General features: G+C 30.1%; 3 protein-coding genes across 4 annotated transcripts; 2 read left to right on the forward strand and 1 right to left on the reverse strand.

The window, feature by feature from the left end:
- Positions 1–1,628: 1,628 nt before the first annotated feature.
- Positions 1,629–3,094, forward strand: LOC137832574 (dormancy-associated protein 1-like). The gene is made up of 3 exons (XM_068640800.1): positions 1,629–2,000; positions 2,110–2,326; positions 2,741–3,094. Exons 1-3 carry the CDS (start codon positions 1,904–1,906, stop codon positions 2,775–2,777), a joined length of 351 nt encoding a protein of 116 aa, XP_068496901.1. The 5' UTR covers positions 1,629–1,903; the 3' UTR covers positions 2,778–3,094.
- Positions 3,095–7,774: 4,680 nt separating this feature from the next.
- Positions 7,775–15,052, forward strand: LOC137832565 (glyoxysomal processing protease, glyoxysomal). The gene is made up of 13 exons (XM_068640787.1): positions 7,775–7,928; positions 8,011–8,057; positions 8,165–8,339; positions 8,567–8,677; positions 8,913–9,056; positions 10,863–10,955; positions 11,100–11,203; positions 11,458–11,543; positions 11,628–11,722; positions 11,811–12,555; positions 13,544–13,748; positions 14,263–14,354; positions 14,569–15,052. Exons 1-13 carry the CDS (start codon positions 7,863–7,865, stop codon positions 14,814–14,816), a joined length of 2,211 nt encoding a protein of 736 aa, XP_068496888.1. The 5' UTR covers positions 7,775–7,862; the 3' UTR covers positions 14,817–15,052.
- Positions 15,053–20,501: 5,449 nt separating this feature from the next.
- Positions 20,502–22,441, reverse strand: LOC137832566 (squamosa promoter-binding protein 1-like). 2 transcript variants are annotated; one of them, XM_068640789.1, is made up of 2 exons: positions 21,931–22,441; positions 20,502–20,844 (listed from the first exon to the last, which is right to left on the reverse strand). In XM_068640789.1, exons 1-2 carry the CDS (start codon positions 22,239–22,241, stop codon positions 20,739–20,741), a joined length of 417 nt encoding a protein of 138 aa, XP_068496890.1. In that variant the 5' UTR covers positions 22,242–22,441; the 3' UTR covers positions 20,502–20,738. The 2 variants fall into 2 exon arrangements, with proteins under 2 accessions (XP_068496890.1, XP_068496889.1); XM_068640788.1 differs by having other exon boundaries at positions 21,935–22,337.
- Between the last annotated feature and the right edge of the window lie 2,511 nt (positions 22,442–24,952).

Here is a 24,952-nt window from a genome sequence, read left to right on the forward strand (position 1 = left end):
TGCTACCCTCATACTAAATGTAAAAATACCATTTTCTCCTCTTTTGTGCCACCTCCATACATAATCCGGAAGTTGTTTTTGAATCCGAAAGTGTTCTTGAGATTTATAAAATCCGTAACTCTTTTTTGCATTTGAAATAAGCCTATGGATTATGTAATCTGAATATATTTCTGGATTACATAATCCGGAAGTCAATCTCATATTTAGAAAAAACTTCTGGATTATGTATTCCAGAAGCTAATCACTTCTCTGAAAAAAAAGGCTTCCGGATTACATAATCCGAAGCTAATTTTATGTATAGAAAAGACTTCCAGATTATGTAATCCGGAAGCTAATCACAAAAGGCTTCTGGATTACATAATCCAGAAGCTAATTCTGGATCTAGAAAAAGACTTTCGGATTATGTAATCTGGAATATTAATAAAGGGTATTTTTGGAATATAAAAACTATATGGGGGTGGCACAAGAAGGTATGGAGGTGCAGGAAGAAGCAGCCCAATGTTTGTCACAAGCTACAGTAGGTTAGGCCCTACATTCTTCAACTTTCACCTTTTTCTTTTTTTAAATTAAAATCAAATCACAAGGCTTGGGCTATTTCTTCCTCCCCTCATGTTCTTTTTTTTCTGCATCTCTGTGTCTTGTTGGAAAAATATAAAATATGTTTTATTTTGGATTGTGATATTCATAAATGTGCCTTAAATTGTAAAATATAGAATATACCTCCAATTGAATTCAGAAATAAATTACATCATTTAGAATCTATTTTTTTTATTCAAAAGCATAATTTAAAATTATATTTTAAATTGTATAATACAAAATACATTTTCAGATAATAATATAGAAATATATTTCTAGATCACACAGTTTATTGCTAGGATTTGGGTCAGTTGTGAACTTGTTATTTTTGTGCTGAAAAGTCCAAACTCAAGTTTAAACCAAAAATAAAAAAAAATTGTAAACATCCCAAACGAAGCTTAAAATATCGTAGCATAACTTTATATTGTAATTGTAATTAGTCACGACTTAATAATTAGATAATTTTTCTTGTTTGATTGTACTTAGGATATACCCATCCATAAAAAATATTTAACAACCAATTATATTAACATTTGAATAAAATGTTCTATTTTTAACTTAAAATATTAACATATATTATATTATTAAACTAATTTTTTAAGTCTTATATTTTGCCAAAATGAAGTCAAGATATAATCTTACTTGTATTTATTACCAGAACCAAGAATAAAGAACTTTATCTGCGAGTACTTTACTGTTAAAAAATTATTGTGATTTAGAGCCATCAATAACATTTAATTTTAGAAATATGGTCAAACATTAAAAAAAAATGGAAATTTTCCAATTATTTTTTTTAGTTATTTTTTTAGATGTATAACATAAAATAATTATTTTATCCCAGATCTAGATGATTCCCCTTTGTAGTATCCATACATAGGCATGCCCAACATCACATGACCACTGCATGATTAAAAGAAACATACATAATAGGAATCATCAAAGAATGGGGCCCACCATCAATTAAAGTCCTTATCCCATCACCACATACCCCACATCACTGAGAATAGGACAAACCACACATCTAAATATACATTTTTCATCTTTCATCTTTCATCTTTGTGAGGAAACCCATTCTCCCACAAATTTACCAAATCTTCATCCTTATCCACAATTGTGAGGAAACTCATTTGTTTTACTATATCCACTCCCCATCATCACATCCTAACCAAAACAACCTACACTTGGATGCACCACATCACTCCATCCCATTTTGGACAAAGATATTTTATATTTAGACATCATCATTCTCTATATATACAGTGTCCACAACCACTTTTAACATCCCCAATTACTCACTTTTCATCACAATTCCTTCCTTCCTTCAAACATGGTTCTGCTAGAGAAACTCTGGGATGATGTTGTGGCTGGCCCTCAACCCGAGCGTGGCCTTGGCAAGCTCAGAAAACTCACCACCCTCAAGACTGGTGCACCCTTTTATACATACACAACAACAGATGAATAATAATCATAATATATATAGATACATGTTGAGATGTTCTAGTTTTAACGTTTCTGAAATTGATGGATATGTAGATGAAGGAGAAAGTAGCAGGTTGCAGAAGAGCTTGTCGATGCCGAACACACCGAGCACCCCTTTGACTCCCACCACACCGACCACACCGGGATCGGGACGCAAAGCTGACAACGTTTGGAGGAGCGTGTTCCATCCTGGAAGCAACTCTGCCACCAAGACCCTCGGTGCTCAGATGTTTGACAAACCTCTTCCCAACACTCCCACTGTCTACGACTGGTACGTGTACACACCTCAAACCTCAAGAACAACAATCATCAATTATTACTTATATTTTCCTAGTCTTCTCTTCAACTTATTACCCGTTCTAGGTTTTCTTCATCATATCAACGTTGCATGCATACAAATATATAGAGAGATGATAACAAGTTGATTCATAATATTATGACAGAAGATTAGTCATGTTTTTGTCAAAAAAATTCAATGTTTTTTTCTTTCTATTAAGTGCATTAGATCTAGCACTTACTTGTCACATATAACACTGTTATGCATTTGTTTTTGTTTGTGCGATGCATTTTATTTAGAACCCACGACTGGGGTGATGTAGACAGTTAGATCTAGTGAGAAATCAACGGCTGATCTTGTATGACTTAAATCGACGGCTGAGATGAAAGTGGTTGTATTTGATTGCAGGCTGTACAGTGGAGAGACCAGGAGCAGTCACCGCTGAGGGGTGTAGGAGGCGCGTGGGTTGCATGTAAATATTGTCGTTTTTCGTGGATCGCATGCCACGTTGGCATCTACTATCATTATGTGTCGAGAATTTATTGGTCTGTTACTGACTAAAGTGTTACCAGTGTGTATGTTTTTCGTGAGCAAGTGAATGTAAAATGCTAAATAACTAGCATGTTATGTTTTGTTTGTTCTTTTAAGTTTTGTTAATTAGCCAGATATGCCTTAAACTTTGGCATTGGTTAATCTTTCTACCCCTTTTTGTTAAATATTAATATTAAAATAAATAAAATTGTGTTAAAATATTATGTTTTATGACTTTGAAAGTTTGTAGTGATAGAATCTATCTAGATATCAGAATATTTCATTGTATATAAGTGAATGCAAATTTTAATTTTTTGAGCCGGTTTTATGAAGTTGAGTTAGATTTAAAGTCGGTTTTATGAAGTTGAGTTAGATTTAAAGTCTGTTTCGTCTTAGTAAGTATTTATTGTACATCGTCATATCCTATCCTACTGAGTGTTTATTAGATCAATTCGTCATATCCTATCCTAATGAGTGTGAGTGTTTATTAGACCTATTGATTAGGATAATCGGGTGATATTTGTTTTGGATAAACATATAGATGAATTTAGTGGGTTATAGTAATAACGCATTGATGAGTGTTTATTTGGTAATAATTGATTTTTTGGGGTTCACTAACAGTAATTTTAAAAATAAATAAAGGATGTAACAATGATAGAGATATCTTATCGGTAGTTTGAATATCGAAAGTTTAATATCCCAAAACCTTGACTTTTCTGTCTTGATATTTAACTTTAGGAAAAAGAAAACAATAAATTTGATATTCTGTCCTTTTCAGCTTTTACGATTGATTTGTATTTTGGACAAACCTTTATCAAAGCTTATCCTTAGATATTTTTTTAATTTAATTTTTAAATTAAAAAGAAATGAAAGCTGAAATTAGGTTATTGTCTGTATTTTTTTTTCGCCATTGTCTTACTTGTGCTTATCCAAACCAAAGGGGCCTACCATGAAGTCTTATCCTAGACTTTAGAGACAAACAGGAAATAGAAAAAGGTTGGTGGGAGTTAAAATTCATTGCCAAATAATTCCAAATGTCGTTTTTAAGAAAATATTTACTATTTCGGTCACTTTTTTTAATTCTTTGATATTGTTTTTTAAATAATTATTTAAAAAATACATAAAACACGCATTTTAAATGGTGTATCCATGAATATTTGTTTAGAGAATATGTATTGATATGTCAGATATGCGTCCGTTTTATTGAACACCGATATTTGTAAGATATTTCTTAAATAGGTATATGTGAAATTTTCAAGTTAAAAATATTAATTTTTTTAATAATTTTAACATAATTTTAATACATTAATTTTTTTAAAAATTTAAATTTATTATATAAAATTTTATTATAATTATAAAAATAAATCATAAAAAATATCTTTCTATAAAAATAATTCTACATAAACATACTTATATACATTATTATTAATTTGCATAATTTATAATGTATACCTTCGTCTTCTACATTTTCTTATAAAATCTTTATTATTAATTTACATAATTTAATTATATAATATAAATATATATCTTCGTCTTCTACATTTTCTTTATTTCTACATTTTCTTTATTTCTACATTTTCTTTATGTCTAGTAACGTATAAGTGTTTGTCATTTTAAAAAATATACATAAATGTGCTAGATAAAAGGGACATCGCTTAATGTCAATAAACTGTTGATACAAACTTGCAATTCAGTGAAACTATTTACTGTTTGGGTTAATAATATCATAATAATTTTATAAATAACAGAAATATAAATATTAATAATAGTAAAATTATAAAATAATATTAATAATATTATTATGTTAAAATTTTATCATTTTTGTTATTAACATCTATTATAGACTGAAAGAAGACTACCGAATCAGTCTTAATTTTATTATTTTAATATTTTATTTTTATTATTTATTATATAATATAAATAATTGATTGTAAACATAATCAATTGTGTTATAAGATAACATAATTAATTATGAATATAAATATAACTAATTTTGTTACCTTATATACCTAACATATTATATTAGTTTTATGTTGGAAAATATATAAGTTCATTATTGTTACTTTCATTTTCTTCTTCTTTATTCTCATTAGTAAGAAGACGTGAAATATAACTTTCTTCCAAATCTGTCTTTGCATCTCATTATTGAGCAAGAGATACAAACGTAAATTAGGTATTGGTATTTTATTTTTTAAATCTGCAAATACAACGATGCAACATGTTAATGTAATACACATTTTAATTATTATTTATACATTATATTTATATAATTTTAAAATTTTAAAATAATATTAAAATATTTAGACTTTACACCTATGTAGCATAGATACGGATACAGACACTGACACGACACGGATACGGACACAGAGATACATATCATCTCTAAAATGTAGGACACGGGAACACGAATCTATATATTATATAATTTTGAATTATATAAATTAAAAATAAATATTTATGTGTAAAAATATGTTTCAGATTCTTTTGAGAGCAGGTAAGATATTTTTCATGACTGGTTTAAAAGAATTTGTTCCTTATTTTTATAATCATAATAAAAATTTATATAAAAAATTTGAGTTTTTAGAAAATTATTGTATTTATACCTTTTAAAATTGTGTTAAAACTATGCTAAAATTTTCAAAAATCCAACAAATATTTTTTGAATTGAATACTTAACCGATAAGTGTTCTACGAATGTCGACACTGATACGTATGTCCGACACAGATACGTCATTTTAAGATAAATGTCTGAGCCTCTAGTCCGTATGGAATATATTCTATTCAAGTCTGGCAGAATTATATAATGTGCATCTCTAAAAAAGAACTCTAAAAATTGAATCCCAAAAATTGATTATTTAACACCAAAAATTCAATCAGATTTAATCATTAACTATATTAAAAAAGTCTTATGATGTTAACCTGCTTTTTTTTTATTAGGTTTACATAATTTGGAGGTCGTTTATTAGATAAAAATATTTAATATGTTATTATTTTATTTGAAATCATGTAATATAAGAAATTTCATTTGTCTTAAACTATTCTTTAATGCCAATACCTCCAATAATTGTTTGTTTTCATGTTAATAGACGTCACAGACTTAGGAAACAGTTACGAATGAGAGAGCAAAGCAACATAACAATTACATTAATTTAAATCAAGATTTGATTGTGAATCTACTACAAAAGAAGCAAATAATAAATTGAAAAGTAGAGTACCATTAACATTTTTTTTTATCGGCAGAATACCATTAACATGGTATCAAACTTTTATCACCACTAAATAAAATAGAATAACAAATATCCTTCACTTCCATTAAACTTTTCCACATAATCGGTTCCCTAATTCAACTATAACCCCATTATCATTTGTTAGTGATGATGAGACAAATATTTATTAAGTTAGATATTATTTTAGATTAAAAAAATTATTGATTTTTAAATTAGTTTTTATTATTGATAAATAGTTTATAAATTGATATCTAATTAGTTATAAAGGTTTTTGTTATCAAATTTAAAATTTAAATTATTGGTAGTTAAAACCTTGATAGCTAATTAAATACCAATATAAAAACTATCAACAATATAAATTAATTTAAAAATCAATAATTTATTTAGTTTCTAAAATAATATTTAATTTAATCAATACAACAACTAATTATTTTTATTAACTAATTATTTTTATTGAATAATTTTCTAACTAGGGATGTCTCAAAATTCAAGCCACTCTAATTTTCTTCTTCGGTTTTGTATCCTAAAAACAGCAATGATCTTTTCTCTGGTGTCAGATCTTATGCTACTCACTGGCAATGGCATAGCCTCTAAGCCCATTAACCTTCCTACAACACCTGGTTTACACCACACCACACTCTCCCCTGCTAAAGACATACCCTCACCAAACCTAAACTTGGAGGGTGACTCCAACTCATTATTCTCTTGTACTCTTCCATCACAACAACCTGATCTTCTTCCTTCTATGTTCCCTAAACTTGGCCTCTTCATGCCATCCCTACCACCATCAAGTGACAACCTAGGGTATTCATTCAAAGCTTTCCTTCTGGACCTCAAAGTGCAGTCATTAACACATGATATCTTTTCCCTCATATCACATAAATCACCACTAAGCTTAGCCTGTAACATGAGATCCTGCAGTGCTAGAGAGTTTACCTTGCTAGTATCGTCTTGCTTGTTGAGAGTGGAGGTTGAACCTTCACTATAGCAGCAACTTCTGATATTTTTCTCCATCTTGGTTAGCTGATCTTAAGGTGAAATAAGGGCATAGGCTTGATTAATTATGAGTGTAGAAATAAAGAGAAGAGGTGCAGGAGTGATTGAGTCTGAATGAGGTTTTGAGTTTTATTGGCATTGAGGGATATTGTTAGATAAATTAATGCATTGAAAATGAAATGACAATGGAGTAATAAATTGGAACAGTGTGGCACTTGATGGAGCATTACTCGTCAAGAAAAAAATCGATGAGCCTTAATAGCACCCACGTCATAGATTCGGTAGAAATTCAGCGGTAGTTCATTTCTTGGGTACAAAGTTGCTTATGAGTTTATTTAGAGTGAACATGTGACGTGTGTACTGCATTATTATGGCCTTACTAAAATATAAAATGTTTGTTTTAGTAAAATAACTTTTTATTTTTAAAATTCTAATATATATATATATATATATAAGAATTTAAAAGGGTTAAAATCTCATGTTAATAAAATAGTTGAAAGCTTATGGGCAAATTTAAAAGTAAAATATTTTTTACACATTTTAATAGGACAAATTATTGTTTACAAAAATGAATTTTCGATTGATTCAGTGGATGGAATTTAAGAAAAATAATGTTTGAAAACATTTCATTCATAACAAATAAAAAAAAAAAATTCACTTAAAATCCAAAACAATGCATTGACTAATTATATAATAGGAACAATAAAGCCGAAGCAGGATATATAGCTTGAACTTCAAATTGAAGGCTTTCGTCTTGGTACTCATCACTCTCCCAAATGGTTCCATCCGAAACGGTTAAGTTTGCTCGGAATTTCGCAGTTATGGTCAGGGTTCGCGGTCCTGTGAGTTTCTCTTTTTCTCTCTTCTCAAACGCACCGCGTAATCTATTATCATCGTTCACTCAGCTTGCAATTAACTTTTCAGGACCCGAAAGGGTTGAAGATGAGGAGACACGCTTTTCATCAATACCGGTTTCTAATCCCACCCGTGATCTTATTTTGCTTTTCTTTATCAGAAGTTTCGTTTTTTATGAACTTATGATGGCGGGTTTTGGTTTTCTCCTTCTGGGTATGCGTAGTTCTGGTGAAACAACTCTTTCAGCTTCGGGGATGCTTGTACCTGATACCCTTTATGATGCTCAAGTAGCTACGCGTCTCTACGGTGATAACTGCGAGGATAGGGTGTTGGTTGTGACCGTTGCCTCAGTTGTTGAGCCTTTTCTGTCACCTCAACAGAGAGAAAATATTCCTAAGGTTGGTGTTCGTAGATTTTGTAATTAATTAAGTTGGGAATGTTTTTGGCCGAAACCTCGAAGTATTTGGGTTGTTAATATGGCCGTGCTAGTCTGCAATTTCGTGCATTATCTGTAAAAAAATGAAACTGCCACTACAACATAAATTTAAATCATTTATTTGTTTATTATATTTTCTAATTTGTTTTGTGCGTGAGTATTTTAAATTGTGTAAGTTGTGCTTTTCAGGGGAGGCCAGACTTGATTTCTGGTGTTAGGATTGATGTTATGACTGAGAAAACCAATGTAAATTCTAATCAGGGAACTCCTTGTTGGCTTGTAGCGCAGCTTTTGTCATTGGTAGGCATTTTGAACCATTTAGTTCCTTATTGTGCTATTTTCTAAACAATTAATGATCTGATGCGTCACGTGTTTTTGGACAAACAAATAATGTTTGGATTCATGTGATGTGACTTCTATACCGTCGTTCATTTAAATTTGTAACATTTGATTCTCAATAAGCTAGGATGGTTTTTCTTTTATTATTAACCACTATTTTCTAGTTCAATGCTAATAAGATTTCTGCATCATGCAGGTTGATATTCCTACTTCATCTGATTGTCTCCAATCACTTATTGAAGCATCTTTGGGCTTACCAGAGTTTGAATGGGAGGTTGGTTGGTCTTTGGCATCATACAATAATGATTCTCAACGTTCTAGAGATTTTTTTCAAACTCAGGTTAGTTTGTTCTTAAAAAGTATGCTTTTTCCTGTTGTGATGAATTAGTCTACTTTATAAATTTGTATTTGTACGTGAAGAAATGTCGCTGTTGAGTAATAAAATGGGAAGTATCATACCAAATTTGAAATGCCTTAGGTGCATTTCTGCACCCATCAAGAATATATAAGGTGACTTTTGCCACATTCGTATTATATTTGACTAAAAAATGTAGTTAAACTCTGGATTGGATTACTGTAGTGCATGTATGTGAGGAAACAGTCAATTTAAAACCCTGGAAATTTGTGCTTGTTGGTCTGTATGCCTGAAGGCACTGTAATCTGAATTTTTATTCTAGGCCATGAGATCAAAGAATGTAAAAATATAATAATAAAACGAGAGTTGACTGAATTCTATTGAATCCATGCCAAGACTTTGGGTATTTGCTGAATTTAATTGTCATTTATGTTCTGGATTTTGTAATGTCACTTAAAGTGCCTAGCCTAGCAAACACTTTAGCTTTTCAAAAGATAAAACGGGAAAAAAGGAACCTAGGTGGCATGTACTTTTGAATCCAATCACTACTCAAGCTCTCTAGCTTATACAGTTCTTGCATGCCTGCAATTTTTTCCTCTTTATTTTCCTCCTTCATATCTCCTTTAAATACCTGCTAGTCTGCTACGTTATGTGGAACTGAATGTTGGGTGGAGAAAGTCACCAAGAGAATTAATTCAATTTGACAGATGAGAATGAGGCATTGGGTGAGTGAACATAATAGCCAAGACAGGATTAGGAATAAACGAAAAATATATCATGGAGAAAGTTGGGGTAGTACTTACTGTAGAAAAGATGGTAGAAACTTGTCTTCTCTGGTTTTTGGATGTGTGGAGACTGGAGCCTTGTAGAGAGAGTAAATCAGTTGAACGGAAGCTCAATTGCTAGAGAAAAACTATAACCAAACAGTAAGAAAAATTTAGAGGTCAATGATTTATTTATATACATAAATTATGATAGAACATCCATGTAGCTGATATCATATAACAGAAAAAGACTCTGGTTAAAGGTTAGAAAGGTATGCATTGATAAATATGTTTAATATTCATATTATGTTTGTGGTTGAAAATAACATAGATTACGCATAACCTCTGTATTAGATGCACTGGTATTTTGGATTTACCTTTGTCAAAAATATGTATTATTTATGTAAATGTCTTGGTTCATTGTTTTATGTAAATAGTAGAAAAATTGTATGTTGTATTTATTAAATTTATAAATTAAATAGTTTTATGGTACATATATGTGTAGTTGAAACACATTTTCAGCATATGCTCCTCGTTTCTATCTATCTGTTTTTCTCAACACGGTATCATACCTTCTATGACGTAGTAGTCTACTAGAGTGATGCTTTTGGCTTCATTCTAAATAAGAGTTGAATAGACAGAACAAGGTAAAGTGAGGCTTTGCTTTGTTAATGATTGAAGTGCAAAGGGGGTTTTTGGGCATATATAAAGCTATTCACGGGTATTTATCTTTAGCTAATGACTCAAGCTTATGGGAAAGTTGGTTCTCAGATGACCGGAATTGTAACTATGTCTATAATAAAATTTATTGGTGCAACTGCAAAATATCCAATTGCTCATTTGTAAATGGATTTACACCTCTTCTTAAAATTGATCCTTGTAAACTTATAACCTGCTACTTATTAAAGTATCATTCTTCTTCTTGATGGTATAAATTGCCTTCGGAATAACATCTCCAGGATCATGATATGCAGAAGCAAAAATAATATTTTCAGATGAAGAATGATGAATTTGAATGATATTACAGGAGAGATTGGCCATGGGAGGATCTGGCAGTGCAAGTCTTGTGCACAAATCACTTACTAGAATGGCAATTCTGAGTGTTTCTTTATCTTTCAGGGTATCTTTTGTTTTTTTTCTCTAGTTGAATTCCTTATACAAACTATTGTTGTAACATACTAGTTACATGTGAAATGATTTTCTGTTGGATTTCTTTGTTGGTCCATTTAGACTCTTGAAAATAACTTGTTGGTGATTTTATCAGGAATTGCTGGATAGTAAAGTATCTGCCATGAATAAAAGGGGTGATTTTCTTCTGGCAGTTGGGTCTCCTTTTGGAGTCTTGTCACCTATGCACTTTTTTAACAGGTATGTATATATATTATTGTTTCGATAAAAGAAAAAAAGTCTGGCAGTTACTTCAAAAATGGTTAAACTTTTATCGCTTGTTAGTGTCATTTTATGTCATACTATTTTCTTGAGCTGTTGGGATTGCCTCTGTTGATTTGTATACGTAGTTATTGTGTCTATTACTGTAGACAGTGCAGTGAATTCGATGCCAATGTTTGGGAATTTTGTGTCATTCAATCCTTTGATATGGTATGGTTAATTGCTTGAATCAGCATCTCTGTAGGATGCATTGCAAACAGCTATCCTTCCCATTCATCTGATGTATCATTGCTGATGGCTGACATACGGTGTCTTCCTGGTGTGAGCCATTTCTCTGTTGCATAATCCATTGGTCATTTATGGAAGTGGTTCTGGCTCAATTTTGATACTCTCTATCTACCAGGAATGGAAGGGAGTCCAGTTTTCAGTGAGCATGCATGTCTTACTGGTGTCCTGCTCAGACCATTGAGACAGAAGACATATGGGGCGGAAATCCAGGTACTTTGATTGCGTTCTCCTTATTTTGACATTATTTAAGCCCCCTCCAATTTAACACATCATGCAAAACTATAGTATTCGGTAACAGCTGGTGATTCCATGGGAGGCCATTGTGAGTGCTTCTAGTGGCGTGCTGCGCAATAGGCCTGAGAATACAGAGAAAGGTTTATATGATCAGGGGGGTGACCTTAATGCTGCGGGCACTGGGTCTTTTTCTGACACTGATAAATTAGATTTTTGCTCTAGGATTAAACGTGACCATTTATATTTGGGTAGTTCCTCACCATTACCAATTGAGAAGGCAATGACTTCTGTCTGTCTTGTTACTATTGGTGATGGAGTATGGGCATCTGGTGTTTTACTAAACTGTCAAGGTCTCGTACTTACAAATGCTCATCTGTTGGAACCATGGAGATTTGGGAAAGAACATGTAAAGGGTGGAGGATATGGGACCAATTCAGAAAAACATTCTTCCATGTCCGAGGGAACTGCCTATCTTGGTAACAGAGTTGAAAGCAACCAAGTTAGTCAAACTTCACTATTAAAAATGCCAATTATTCATCCTTTCACTGCTAATGAGCAGGGGGGATATAAGTTGTTGAATCCAACTTATGACAACCATAGAAACATACGAGTACGTCTTGATCATATCAAACCTTGGATTTGGTGTGATGCAAAAGTAGTGTATGTTTGTAAAGGACCATGGGATGTTGCCTTATTGCAGCTTGAATCTGTACTAGATAATCTTTTGCCCATAACAATGAATTTTTCTAGGCCATCCACAGGATCAAAGGCATTTGTCATTGGCCATGGACTATTTGGCCCAAAGCATGGTATGTCCTTGCTGACCCAATTGATCGGTTTCTTTATTGGTTAGATGCTCTGCTATAAAATGAAAGTTAATGTTGCTTATGATCACATGTCTGCAACGCTGAAAGTTCCTTTAAAGTTTTATTATTTTTCATGTTTATGTGATTTTATGTTCGTGCTTAAGCAGCTCCATTTATATTTAGTGGGAACATCAACAAAGTTGTGCAAAAAATGAACTAGTGCTATGTCTGTGCCTCTGGTTGATACTGGTTCCCTCTTACATGTCATTGAGTAGATCAACCAAAGAATGCTTCAAACAACCAAAAAACGAACCTTGTTATAAACCATAAAATTGATCAAGTAATGGAGAAGAATCGTTACATCATGTCACGCTTACCTTAAACTTTGTTAGACATAAAACGATTTTTAAAATCATAAGCTTTTTGGATTGTTGGTCCTTGACAAACTTGTCTAAAGAATATTGGGTAATGAATTCATAAGGATTGAGATTTTCCTAGTTCCTAATATTAATAAACCCATCAATAATGCTTAGATGATAGTTTAAAAGTTTAGGTACAACCCAAGACCTAGGGCTGAGATTTCAAATATAAAAATTACTGAGGGATACAAGGATTAACAACATATAGTTAACTGAAATAGTAGTGCCCTAAACTGTAAGTTCTGAGAGTATTACTGTCAACCCCAATACTTGGGTATTTTAATCTTTAGGCTTTTGCTTATTTTTTATTCTATTGTTGTTTGTATGATTTTTTCCTTTTAAAACAAGCTTGTTAAAAACCATCAAGGGTCATATGCATCAATGCAAATGATTCATTGGATGTTATACTTGAAATTTTTTTTGGCTATGCCATATGTTTCTATTATGATAATTTGCTGTTGAGGTGATTAGTCTGCCGTGTGGTATCCAATTTTATAAAGACCCAATTCAATTGTAGTGGGTTTTCTTTCTATTTCTTTTGTTTAACCTCGGAAGTCTTCTATTTTCATTAGGATTCTTCCCATCTGTTTGCTCTGGTGTGGTAGCAAAAGTGGTTGAGGCAAAGACTCCTCAATCTTATCTGTCCATTCAAACTGAGTATATGCACAACCGTGAGTACTTCCCAGCAATGCTTGAAACAACAGCTGCTATTCATCCTGGTGCTAGTGGTGGTGCTGTTATCAATTCAGATGGTCACATGATTGGTCTGGTTACAAGGTATTGCCACCAACTTTCAATATCACCATACCACCTTCTCCTATTCCTGTAGCTCGGTGTGTGCCGAACCACTAGATTTAAGTTAGTTCAATTGCTAGTCATTTATCACATTGATTCAATTGGTATTGTAGCTCAGGGATCATTGTTTTGAAATAAGAATATACGAATAGGTGGTTCTATTATTTGTTTTGGAGTGTCGCAATATTTTGCTCTCAAGAAACCAAGAATCTGCAAATCAAAATTGCCTTACCCTTTTTCTAAATCCATGTTTTGAAGGCAATAATGATTCTTTTCGATGAAATACTTTAGCTTAGAGACTTCCCGTCTCTACAGTACGAGACAGTCTTTTCTTGATGCTATTTTTACTCATAGGAACTCAGCCTGCTCTTCTTTCTGGTTCAGTAGTTTCTCTGTAATATAAGCTTTTGTAATATTAATTTTCTTTATTGATTGTTCATGAATGGTTGTAGATTATTAACCTTCCATCTTTAATTATATAATGTTTTTGACACAGCAATGCAAGGCATAGTGGAGGAACAGTAATACCTCATCTTAATTTTAGCATTCCATCTGCTGCTTTGGCACCCATCTTCAAATTCTCAAAAGGTGTGTTTTTTAACCAATTATTTGGTCCCACAATGAATGTAACTCATGGTCTCCTTGTCTAACAAGTACCAAAAGGAACACAACACTAAATGACAACATTTACAATTCAGAAATCAAGGAAATCTGGTCATAACCGTTGGCAAAAATACTAATTATTTTCTACCTCGTACCCATGGTATGTTGAAATCTGATGATGTGGCTTTTCCCACTGCAGCCATGGAGGATTTATCACTTCTACAGATTCTAGACGAACCCAATGAATGCCTTTCATCTATATGGGCATTGATGCGGCCATCATATCCTAATCCCCATCCTATGCATGATCCACCTCAGTCTGCTACAGACAATAAAAGTAAAGAGAAGGGTTCTCGTTTTGCAAAGTTTATTGCTGAAAGAAAGGACGTTTTCAATGTTGGAAAGAGTGGAGTGCTTTCGAAGGAAGTTGTTCCAAGCAAGTTATGATCTCTGATAGTTTACCTGAATGACCATAGCAAAGGATTGCCAGAAAACGACTTGTCAGCAAAAAGAAAATCAAGAAAATCAATTTCAAAACGAATATACTTGTACTTTATTGAAGTTTAAAACTGATTTTACAACAGTTATTTTTGTTTTGTACTTTGGATCAGCTCAAGTAATTCAAGTAACAACTTTGTTGGTAATCACCATAGATGAATGGATGAAGAGTTATTTGATGAAAAGATTAGAGAAAATGTTACAGATTCGATTCACGGGTTGGAAATCGTTCAATTTTGATTCCGGGCTATTATATGCTCTCAAAACGTGATTTGAAAATTGGCATCTTTATGATAATAAAATAGCGTTGAATTGAAGCCTATTTGTATTTTGTGGTCACCAAAATCATCTTCATTCACACCATCATACCTGTTGCTTTTAACTCTTTCATGTCATATGTTATCATATATTTTTAGTTTCTTAAAAACAATACCTTTTTCATCTCTTTTGTAAAATGCAAGAGGTATTATCCTTATTATTAGTACCATTAACTGAAATGAAAATGAAAAAGTATAATGGAGCTTCACACACTTTTATGATGAGATAAAAGAAAGTATTTTTATCTTTCTATTTATCTAAGATCTCTTTACAAAAACTTCTGATTCCGTAAGAAAAAATAAAAGTAAAATCATTTTTTTTATAACTTACAAATTAGTTTTAAGTAAGAGTTAATCTGTTAAAGTTATTTTCCATAATTTCTCTCAAATTTAATTTTTAATCCATATACAAATAAAATTCTATAAAAACTAAATTACACGTTCCTGAAATTGTAAAGACCAAAAATATTTTTTTTAATTCTTCTCTGAAAATAGTTAATTTTCCATTAAAATAAGTCTTGGTCTTGTTAATTTTCTCTGCCCATCATTTTCTTTATAACCTTCAATACTTGTGGCAAAAAATGGGTATAGACCGAATCATTCCGATTAACCAAGTGAAGTAAAATATAGTTCATTATCATAAATAAAAAAGCATCTTTTTATAAATAATTAATACAATTATGTAATTAAATTTAAATTTATAAAAAAAAATCATATCAATCTATTCATGTGATACCCATGCTTTGAACTCAATAAAGTTCAAGTGGGTATTTAAAAGTTAAATTCATGCATCGAATCAGTTTAGCAGAGCTATTGGTTCAAGTTTTTATCCGACCATATTACATAATTAAGGTATAATTTTTTTAAAAGCAAATTGCTTAATTTAAAAATATAGAAACTTATTTTGCTTAAACATCTGTGAGAAATTAAAATTACATATATTTAAATTATAAAATATAACCTAAATCATGAAAATAAAAATAAAGACATTTAGGAAGTTCGGATTCTAATAACAAGGTTACTTAAATGTTGAACACAAATGATTCACGAAAATTTTATCCACTCAATTTTTCATGGGTTTAATAAATTTTCATGGGAATTTTATTCTATTTTTTGAAAAATTCATTTTTATTTCTAACCATTTTCTTGATTTCCAGTTGTACTAAGCCACTTAAAGTGGGTGGTGTTATTCATTAGTGATTGAGTGGTTAAGAATAAAGTGATAACTGTATGCAAAGTTTTAAATGTAGATTCTATGGAGTCGTGAAAGGAATTGTAGGAATTTGTCAGTATTAATTAACAAGCTTCATGACAAAGTGAAGTCATTTTCAGAATAAGCAAGTGCTAGGTTTTAGACTTCGTTACAAAAAATGTGGAGCATAGTTTACATATATATTCGGAATAATATAGTTTTATGTTCTCATTTGCTTGTTTGTCTCAAAACGATACTTTACAATACCTTCTCCAAATGTGACAAAAAAAAATTATAAATTAAAAAAGTTAAGTGCTTTAAAAGAAAGAAATAAAAAATCCCATCTCTTAAAAAAAAAATTAAATCATATTACATATTAAAGTTATTTTTTATAAAATATCTCTTATATTTTGATACAATGTCAGAATATTTCAAAGAGAAAAATGCACGCACGTCAGCAAGGACATGTGGATTAAAATGACGTAACAAACGTGGAGAATCCACAAGAAAATGGTTAGAGCCTAAATGGAAAAGGAATTACATGAATATGAGGCGTGGAGAATAAGAGAAAAGACAAACAAAATATGAGTTCTCTCATTCTTTTTTTTGAATATTTTTCTGGTCCAGTTTTTTCCTTCTTTGTTTATGAATTGTTAAGTTTTGTTATAGGTGATTGAGAATTAACTTTGAAAATAATTGTGCATATGGCTACATAGAATAGGAATTACTCATTTTTTTTTCTTTAATTCTATTGTGAACGTTGGAATATTCCATTACCCCAATTGTGGACTTATATAATTTATTGAAATAAACATTTTTCAGCTATTTGATTATTGTTCTCAGGTGTTTCATATTTTAAGATTGTTTCTTAACTTAATTTTTTTTACACTTTTTCTGTTGGTTTTGTTCTTGTTCATCGTCGCTAACTACGATATTTCTTTACACCATTTTACTCACTTGCAGATTTCTTCTATCTTTATATGCAAATGGCCTGTGATTATGATGCGCTTGGATTGTTGTTGGATTTTTGTATTGTTGTTTATGTACAAACTTTGGCTAAGAACTAGGCCTTTTGTATATGGGTTGGAGTACCCCAAGTATTCTCATTTATATTATTCTTTATCGCTGATTAAAAAAAAATGGTGCGCTTGGATACTTTTAAAGGCTTCATACAACAAGAGGGAACAACTTCCAATCTTTATTAATTTGTTTCGGTTTAGTTGTTCGTAAATCCAAAAAAAAAATAAAAATGGAACCATCTCAACTTTTCTTATCATTTGATATTTTTTTTATGATTGGATTACTCTATTTTTATTGTTTGTTGTAATTAAACATTGTTAATAATTGATTTTAACCATGTGCATGTTAAATAGTTATATACACTTAAAAAAAAAACTATATTGCTAATGAAATATTTCCTACACACGAGTAATTTAAATGACAAAAGTATCATATAAATAAGTGACCATCTTAACAATGTTGTTAGAGAAATTTCAAAAAAAAATTCAAAACTTTTGTCAACAAATATAACTCATCACATTCCCCATAAGAATATTTAATAAATTTAATGAACTTTAAATGACTCTTAATATTATATTAAAATAAATAAATTTATAAATAAATTGTAAACACAGACTTAGTTTTACACTAATAAAATAAAATAAAATTTGAACTCACTTATATAAGATGATAATATAACATGATAATATGTGTCTTTATTTATTGTTGATGTTAAATTTTTAAACATAATTTAATAAGAATAAATATACAATAATTAGTTGATAAAGTGATAGTAAGAATTTTGAAACTTTTGTAATTAAAGATTAGGTTTTGAAGAATAAAATAGTCAATGTTTCAAGACTTCTGGATCATTAAGCAACAATATTAAGAACATTAGCTTATTAGCTTATACGGAAGTAATTTTTTTGTAAACTTTTGTGTTGGTAAATAATAACTTTTATAAGTTTTTTTTTTATATAATACATATGACTTAAATAGTGATACGAAAAAAAATTACCTCACTAACAGAATCATTTTTAGTTAGCAAAAAAAAAAAATCTTATATTATATTTTAAATTTGAGACATTTATTGATACTTTTGTTTCGTATCTTCCTCGTAAGATAATAAAAACAATAACTAAGAACAAGTAACAAGATGGAGAAATTAATTTAAACTAAATTTTTTATAACTATTTGATATCATCACCTTATTTGGATTTGTGGTTGAACTTGGTGATATCATAAGATTAAAATTTATTAAATGTGATGGTGTATTTCTTTTATTTAATAGGTTTAATTTTTTTAATTACAGCATGCAAAAAATATAATTTTCCACAAGTTTTTTCTTAGATAATATGAATTTGAAACAACTAATCACGTTGATATATTAGTGAGAAATATATTTGTTTTTTTATATATTTAAGGTTATTGATTTATAAATTAATCACTAATTTAATTAAAGACTAATTTAAATTTAAAATATTTAGTAGCTAATATTTTTTTAAAATATTTTATAATTTTTTATGAATAATAAAAATTATTTTATATATTAATAGGTTTTTATTTATAAAATAGTATTAACTTAATCAATGACTAATTAATTTTTATTTATAAATTAATTGTTATTTAATAAATTTTTTTAGTGTAAATATATATATATATATATATATATATATATATATATTGAAAATTATTTGATTTATTTGTAAGTTTTATTTTGATATTTCAATAGACATGATAAATTAGATATAACATTTTAATTTTAAAGTTAAAATTTTAGAAGGAAAGTTGTAATAATTTGATAAGATATCTTATATAATTCACTACAAGAAAATCATGAGATAGAAACCAAATTGTAAAAACCAAAATAATTAGTTGCAATAGTAACTAAATTAGATATCGTTTTAGAAACTAAAAAGAAATTTGGTTTCTAAATTATTTTCTATTATTGTTAAATAGTTTCTAAATTGGTATTTTTTTTTATCGGCTCTAAATTGGTAGCTAATTAGCAACCAAGATTTTTTATACCAAATTTAGAAACTAAATAGTTGGTAGTTAAAACCTTAGTTGCTAATTAGATACAAATTTAGAAACTATTTAACAATAATAGAAACTAATTTAAAAACCATTTTTTTTTTAGTTTCTAAAATGATTTCTATCTTAGTTTCTATTGTAACTAATTATTTAAAATTGATTTTTATTTTATGATTTTCTTGTAGTGATTATAAGACTATAAGGGTTTTGGAAGTAATGTTGCGAGATATTTAATATCTCATAATTATAATGGTAGGACGGAATTAAAAAAATAAATTGTTACATTTAGGTTTAATACTAAGTGATTTTTTTAAAATTTATATTACATTTCCTAAACTACCATTTCTCACATCAACTTCATTTATCATAAGTGCAGTGTCAATTAATTGAAAGTTTTTGAAAAAATGAGTGTCTATTTATCATAACCTAGGATCCTTGGCACTCTAATTTTTTCACACTATTACTTAATAACCAATAATATTATTGTTTTATTTTAAAATTTTATTTATTTTTATTAGTTAAATATAATATTTTATTATTAAAAAGATTGTAAAGTAAAAATGTGAGAAAGAAAGGAGTGTGAAACAAACTTTATCCTATAAAAAACAAGTTTTTCCATTTTTAAGTGAAACACGATCTCTATCTAAGGTGAAAGTTGAGAAACTGAGTATAATTGTTAAGAGATAATAACATATTGCACACTTGCTTCATTTCTCAAATATTACTTTTTTTAAATAACTGTCAAAATCGAGAGTATGTGTTTCAAAATATTGCATTACAGGAAAAAAAAAAGTGTTTTAGAAAATAAAATATCTGACTTTAAGTAATATTTTTTATGGAAAAACATACCGTAAATAATTTTTTCTCAAAAAATAATAATGTAACAATATTTACTTAGAATTAGAATGTTAGTGACAAATAACTGTATTTTTTTTTCTGAAAAAAGCATGTGGTTGAATTCTTATATTCATCTTTTGGCAATGTTTTTGTTCTAGTTTTGGGACACTGATTGTTACCCTTTAAAGTACAAGATGGTAGAGAAAGACGTATGATAACAAAAAATGAACAAACATGTACACATTTCAAAAAGTCTTGCGAAACAAAATATTTTATAATATTCTCATGGATATAACAAGCACAGCAATTCTAGCATATAGTAAATATATATAGGAAAAAATTGATAGAAGATAGAGAGCTTGTGATAGGCCAATAACATGAGAGACATTATTTAAATTATTTGTTCTTGCTCGCTTCACCTAAGACAAATGGCTTTTCTGTTGTTGTTATTGTTATATTATCTTCCATCAATACTCATTCTTCTCCGATTCATCAATGTCCATATTCAGATGCATTTTTGCGACGCCTCTCGTTATGTCCAGCCAAACGTCTTCTACAACTCCTTTTTGATTCATCAAATTCTGATAGTTCATGAAACCTGCAAAATCATAACATTCTTTACTCAACTCATCGCAAATTTCTAAAACATCTTATTTTGTTCCAACAATAACACATTGTAAATTAACTGATTTGATCTTTATATTAAAAGATATATAGCTGCTTTTGTGAAAGTAAGATAATTTGTGATTTATTTATTTTCTTTTATAAATACCTGTAAAGAAAATTATTTAAACATACCATTATGCAATTTGAACCCACATTTTTCCAGAAGAGAAAAGAAAAAATATTTTATATAAAATCATTTGTGAATTCATGTATAGCTTGAAATTCCAAAATAGTTCGTTCTTGATTTACATATTTTTAGTTTGTTTTCTTTTATAATGGATTAATGAATGTCTCACTTGTTGTCGATGAGCGTTTATTACCCTAAATCATATGCCTAAATCAAAATGATTGATAATGAGATTGTGTGAAAATCATCCCAAAATTTGCCATCTTCATGCAAGATCCTGCGATCTGATGGATTGAAACAAGATCAGCACCATTTTGTCTTGTCAACTTCATGGATTAAGAATGATGACACCAAAACTTAAGTGAAAATACTATTCATTCTAGATGGAATGGTAGGTGCCGTTTAGGATGATTCTATGTTATTCTTGAACACAGACAATGTCCCTGTTTTAGCACAAACAGTTTGCCATCAAGAATGTATCATACCTTTGCACAGAAAGTTGGAAATAATTGGATTTCAACTTGAACACATTCCATAACTAGTTTCGTAATAGGTGCCCATGAGGTGTATAAATATAAAAATGCACCTAATGCACAATAATGTGCACAGCGTCAAGAGTATGTTTAGGAGTTAATCCTTTTTTGGAACTAAAGCAATAGAGTTAGATTGTATTAGTTAATGTTTCCCATAAGCTCTATGCTAGCTAGGAAGTGAATAAAATTAACGAAATGCAAAACCCAAAACAAGCTTAGACAGTTGAAGCAAGTATACCCTAAGAGTTTTGTCTCAGACTAGGGTTGATTGAAAAGGGCAAAAGGTATAAACACTGAGTATAGGTGGATTGAAAGAGAAAACAAAGGAAGAGTTAAATGATTAAGGTTGTGAACGTACCTACTGCATTGTTGGCAAAACCGTTGGTGGTGCTCTGCAATGAGTACAGCAGGAGCCTTGGCATGGTACTCACAGACCTTGTGACGCCTGTGGTAGGGCTTAGCATCACTTAGATCAGCATTACAGCCATCAACTTGACACGAAGGTGGCATTGAGCCACCAGCTTTGGAGGCTCTCTTGTTAGGCGCCACCCTCTTCTTCCTACCATCCTCGCCGTACTCACTGCCCTCCTCCTCTTCCTCTTCCTCATAATCATCCTCATCATCCTTGTAATTCATGCTCCTTTTCCCCTCACTCCAACTTTCATCCATAAGTTTAAGGAAATTTTAGAGAGGAAGAGAGATTGATGAAGATGATCTGGCTACAAAAGGTTACGGAGAAGTCAAGGAGCAGTCCGCAACTACTTGATATAAATAGAAAAACTAGAAGCTAAATAGAATGAGAGAATCAGTGTGGACCACTTAACACCTTCAGGGTAATACTCAAACAACATTCAATATTTTCTCATCTTACTTCTCTTCCTTTTTAATTACGCCATTAATCACATCTAATACTTTTACCATTTTAGTTTACTTTTCTTTCACATCACAAGAAAATAACCTCTTTGTTGCAAATCACTTTATATTAAAAAAACATCATAACTTATATTTTTCTTCTTATTTACATGCATCTAAACAATATATTACTTTACACTTTATTTTTATTTCTCTCTAGTTCTTTCTCTCTTATTTAAATCAAATACAAACAAACCAGATACCACTACAAGGATACCAGAGAAGCTTTTTGCTTTGGAACAAGCTAGCAAGATAAGAGAGAGAATAGATGTAGAAAGAAGGAGGTAATAATTTAGATGAGTAAATATATAAGAAAAATTAATGAGAAGTTAAACTTTCTTCACAAAAGAAAAAAAAAGTGCATAAATAATAATATATCACAATATAAGTGATTGTGTTATACATATAAGTGTTGTTATATAACCATAATCACAATCAATGGTACCAATCGATTTATAATCATTAGGAATTTTTTTTAATTTTGATTTTTACTTTTTATTAATAATAATATTAAAAAACAATATTAATGAAATTATTCTTTCCACTTATTTTTTTGTTTCAAAGCAAATAATATTTTTCACTTATTTCTTCTTTTTCTTTTATCCTGAGTTTTTTTTTTTCTGAATTAAACTGAGAAAGCTTACAATTAGCCAGCCAACTAAAGTGCAAGAAGACCTAGGGAAGACTGCAAAACCATTAAGATTCTCTCTCTGCTACACTTGGATGTTTGTTTCAAAAGAATTTTATCTAGATAATACATGCTGATAGCCTAGTTAGAGATGGACTACATTGATTCCTTTTTATTTCATAAAAAACTCGTTTCCATTTTAAGTGGCTCTCAATCACCCTATCAGATTCTTTTGAGACGTGTTTGGTTAAATATAAAGAAAGGAAAAAAAAAAAGAGAAGATAAAATTAATTTAGATGGTGTGGTGTGCCACAAAGATAAATAGAATTGATTTTTAAAATAGTCATATTTACTTTGTTTTTCATCTTTAATATTTATTTTATTTTTCAACCAAACACGTTTAATTTAAACTTTAATTTTACACATTTTTACCCATCTTTGTTTCCATCTACTTTATTTCTCTTCTGAGTACTACAAGAATCATTAATTTTCTTACGACAGCAGAGACATAATTATAGTCAACATTCAGGAGAGCAGGGGAAAATTGAAAAAAACAGAAAGAAAACGAAGAGGAAGGACTTTAATTTAATGAAGTTCAATAAATAAAAAGTTAATGACAAATTTGATCTTATTTTCTATAATTTGAAAGTAAATAAGTATAAAAGTAGAATAAAGTATAGAGCATAATGGAGAGAGAAAGAGAGGGAAAATAATTTATGAAAAATATTATATAAATAAAATAAGTAAACTCTATTTATTATAATTGTAAATAATATTCTGCTTGAAAGTATTATTATTAGAAACTGAAAAGTTTTTGCCTTTTATGGCGGCTGAGACAGGTCAAGTTGGAAAAAAGAGATTTATTTTGATTAAAAAAAAGTGTTATATAGCGTCATCCAATCGTGTTCTTTTCTAATGGTACGAATCATCCAATCACGTTGAAGACATAAAATCCAACAGGAATATAATAAAAAAGAAAACAGCAATATCAATGCAAGGTTTAAGTAGGTTGTCGTCTGGTTGGACAAAATTTGTTCTGTCATGTAGCTACAAAGCAGTGGTAATTATTAGAAGACAACAGAAGCCTGTGCTCAAATTTTTCAAGAAATGAAAGTGGGGTCCCCTCTCTCCCTCTCTCCCTTTCACCCGTATATAATATATATTCCATCATTCAATAATAATGTTTTTACAGTAATCATTTTTTACTTCACTCACTTCTTATTATACTATTTTTTATTTCCTCTTCCCCCAGTAAAAAAGAAATAGAAACGAATGAATTAATCTGAGAGAAATAGTGTTTCTATTCTCACTTTTCCTTTCAGATATTATATTTAGGTCTACAACCTTATCATTGTTAGTGTAAGATGTAATGAATGTTAGAAAAATTCTGGGTACATGGAACATAAATATATGAAATGATAATGAAGAATAAACATAAGATAACAGAAGATAGAGAGAGTATTAAGAAAGATGATAGTGGAAGTGGAGGGGTGTGGGGGACGATTCGTTGGTGGTGAAGGAAAAGCATGCATCTGCATTATTGAAAGGAAAGGAGAAGATACGGTGAATTGATTTAACAAGTTTTGGCCTATGTGACTACGTACGAATAGGAACTATTGCATGGTGTTGGATGTTTTGGTTTTTGGCCCTCTTGGTGAGTTTGTTTGATCCCATTCACTTTGCATTTTGGGGCAGAAGTGCCAACTACAGTGCAACAAATTGGCCATACTCACCTGGGTTACCGTCCTTATTGCTTCCATTATCTCCTCCCAACCTAGCTAGGACCACTTTTATTCATTATTATCTTATGCATTGGTCCCCACTCGTACTAGGGAAACAT

This window comes from Phaseolus vulgaris, chromosome 6 (assembly GCF_000499845.2).
Source record: "Phaseolus vulgaris cultivar G19833 chromosome 6, P. vulgaris v2.0, whole genome shotgun sequence".
Taxonomy (NCBI): Eukaryota; Viridiplantae; Streptophyta; class Magnoliopsida; order Fabales; family Fabaceae; genus Phaseolus; species Phaseolus vulgaris.

What these genes read in the sequence shown, in the direction of transcription:
- LOC137832574 (XM_068640800.1), top strand. Translation starts at nt 1,904, where the DNA reads ATGGTTCTGCTAGAGAAACTCTGGGATGATGTTGTGGCTGGCCCTCAA. An exon ending in ACTCACCACCCTCAAGACTG is followed by an intron (nt 2,001 to 2,109) that starts GTGCACCCTTTT and finishes ATGGATATGTAG; the next exon opens with ATGAAGGAGAAAGTAGCAGG. An exon ending in ACTCCCACTGTCTACGACTG is followed by an intron (nt 2,327 to 2,740) that starts GTACGTGTACAC and finishes ATTTGATTGCAG; the next exon opens with GCTGTACAGTGGAGAGACCA.
- LOC137832565 (XM_068640787.1), top strand. Translation starts at nt 7,863, where the DNA reads ATGGTTCCATCCGAAACGGTTAAGTTTGCTCGGAATTTCGCAGTTATG. An exon ending in CCTATGCACTTTTTTAACAG is followed by an intron (nt 11,204 to 11,457) that starts GTATGTATATAT and finishes TGCTTGAATCAG; the next exon opens with CATCTCTGTAGGATGCATTG. An exon ending in TGACATACGGTGTCTTCCTG is followed by an intron (nt 11,544 to 11,627) that starts GTGTGAGCCATT and finishes TCTATCTACCAG; the next exon opens with GAATGGAAGGGAGTCCAGTT.
- LOC137832566 (XM_068640788.1), bottom strand. Translation starts at nt 22,241, where the DNA reads ATGGATGAAAGTTGGAGTGAGGGGAAAAGGAGCATGAATTACAAGGAT. An exon ending in ACGGTTTTGCCAACAATGCA is followed by an intron (nt 20,845 to 21,934) that starts GTAGGTACGTTC and finishes ATGATTTTGCAG; the next exon opens with GTTTCATGAACTATCAGAAT.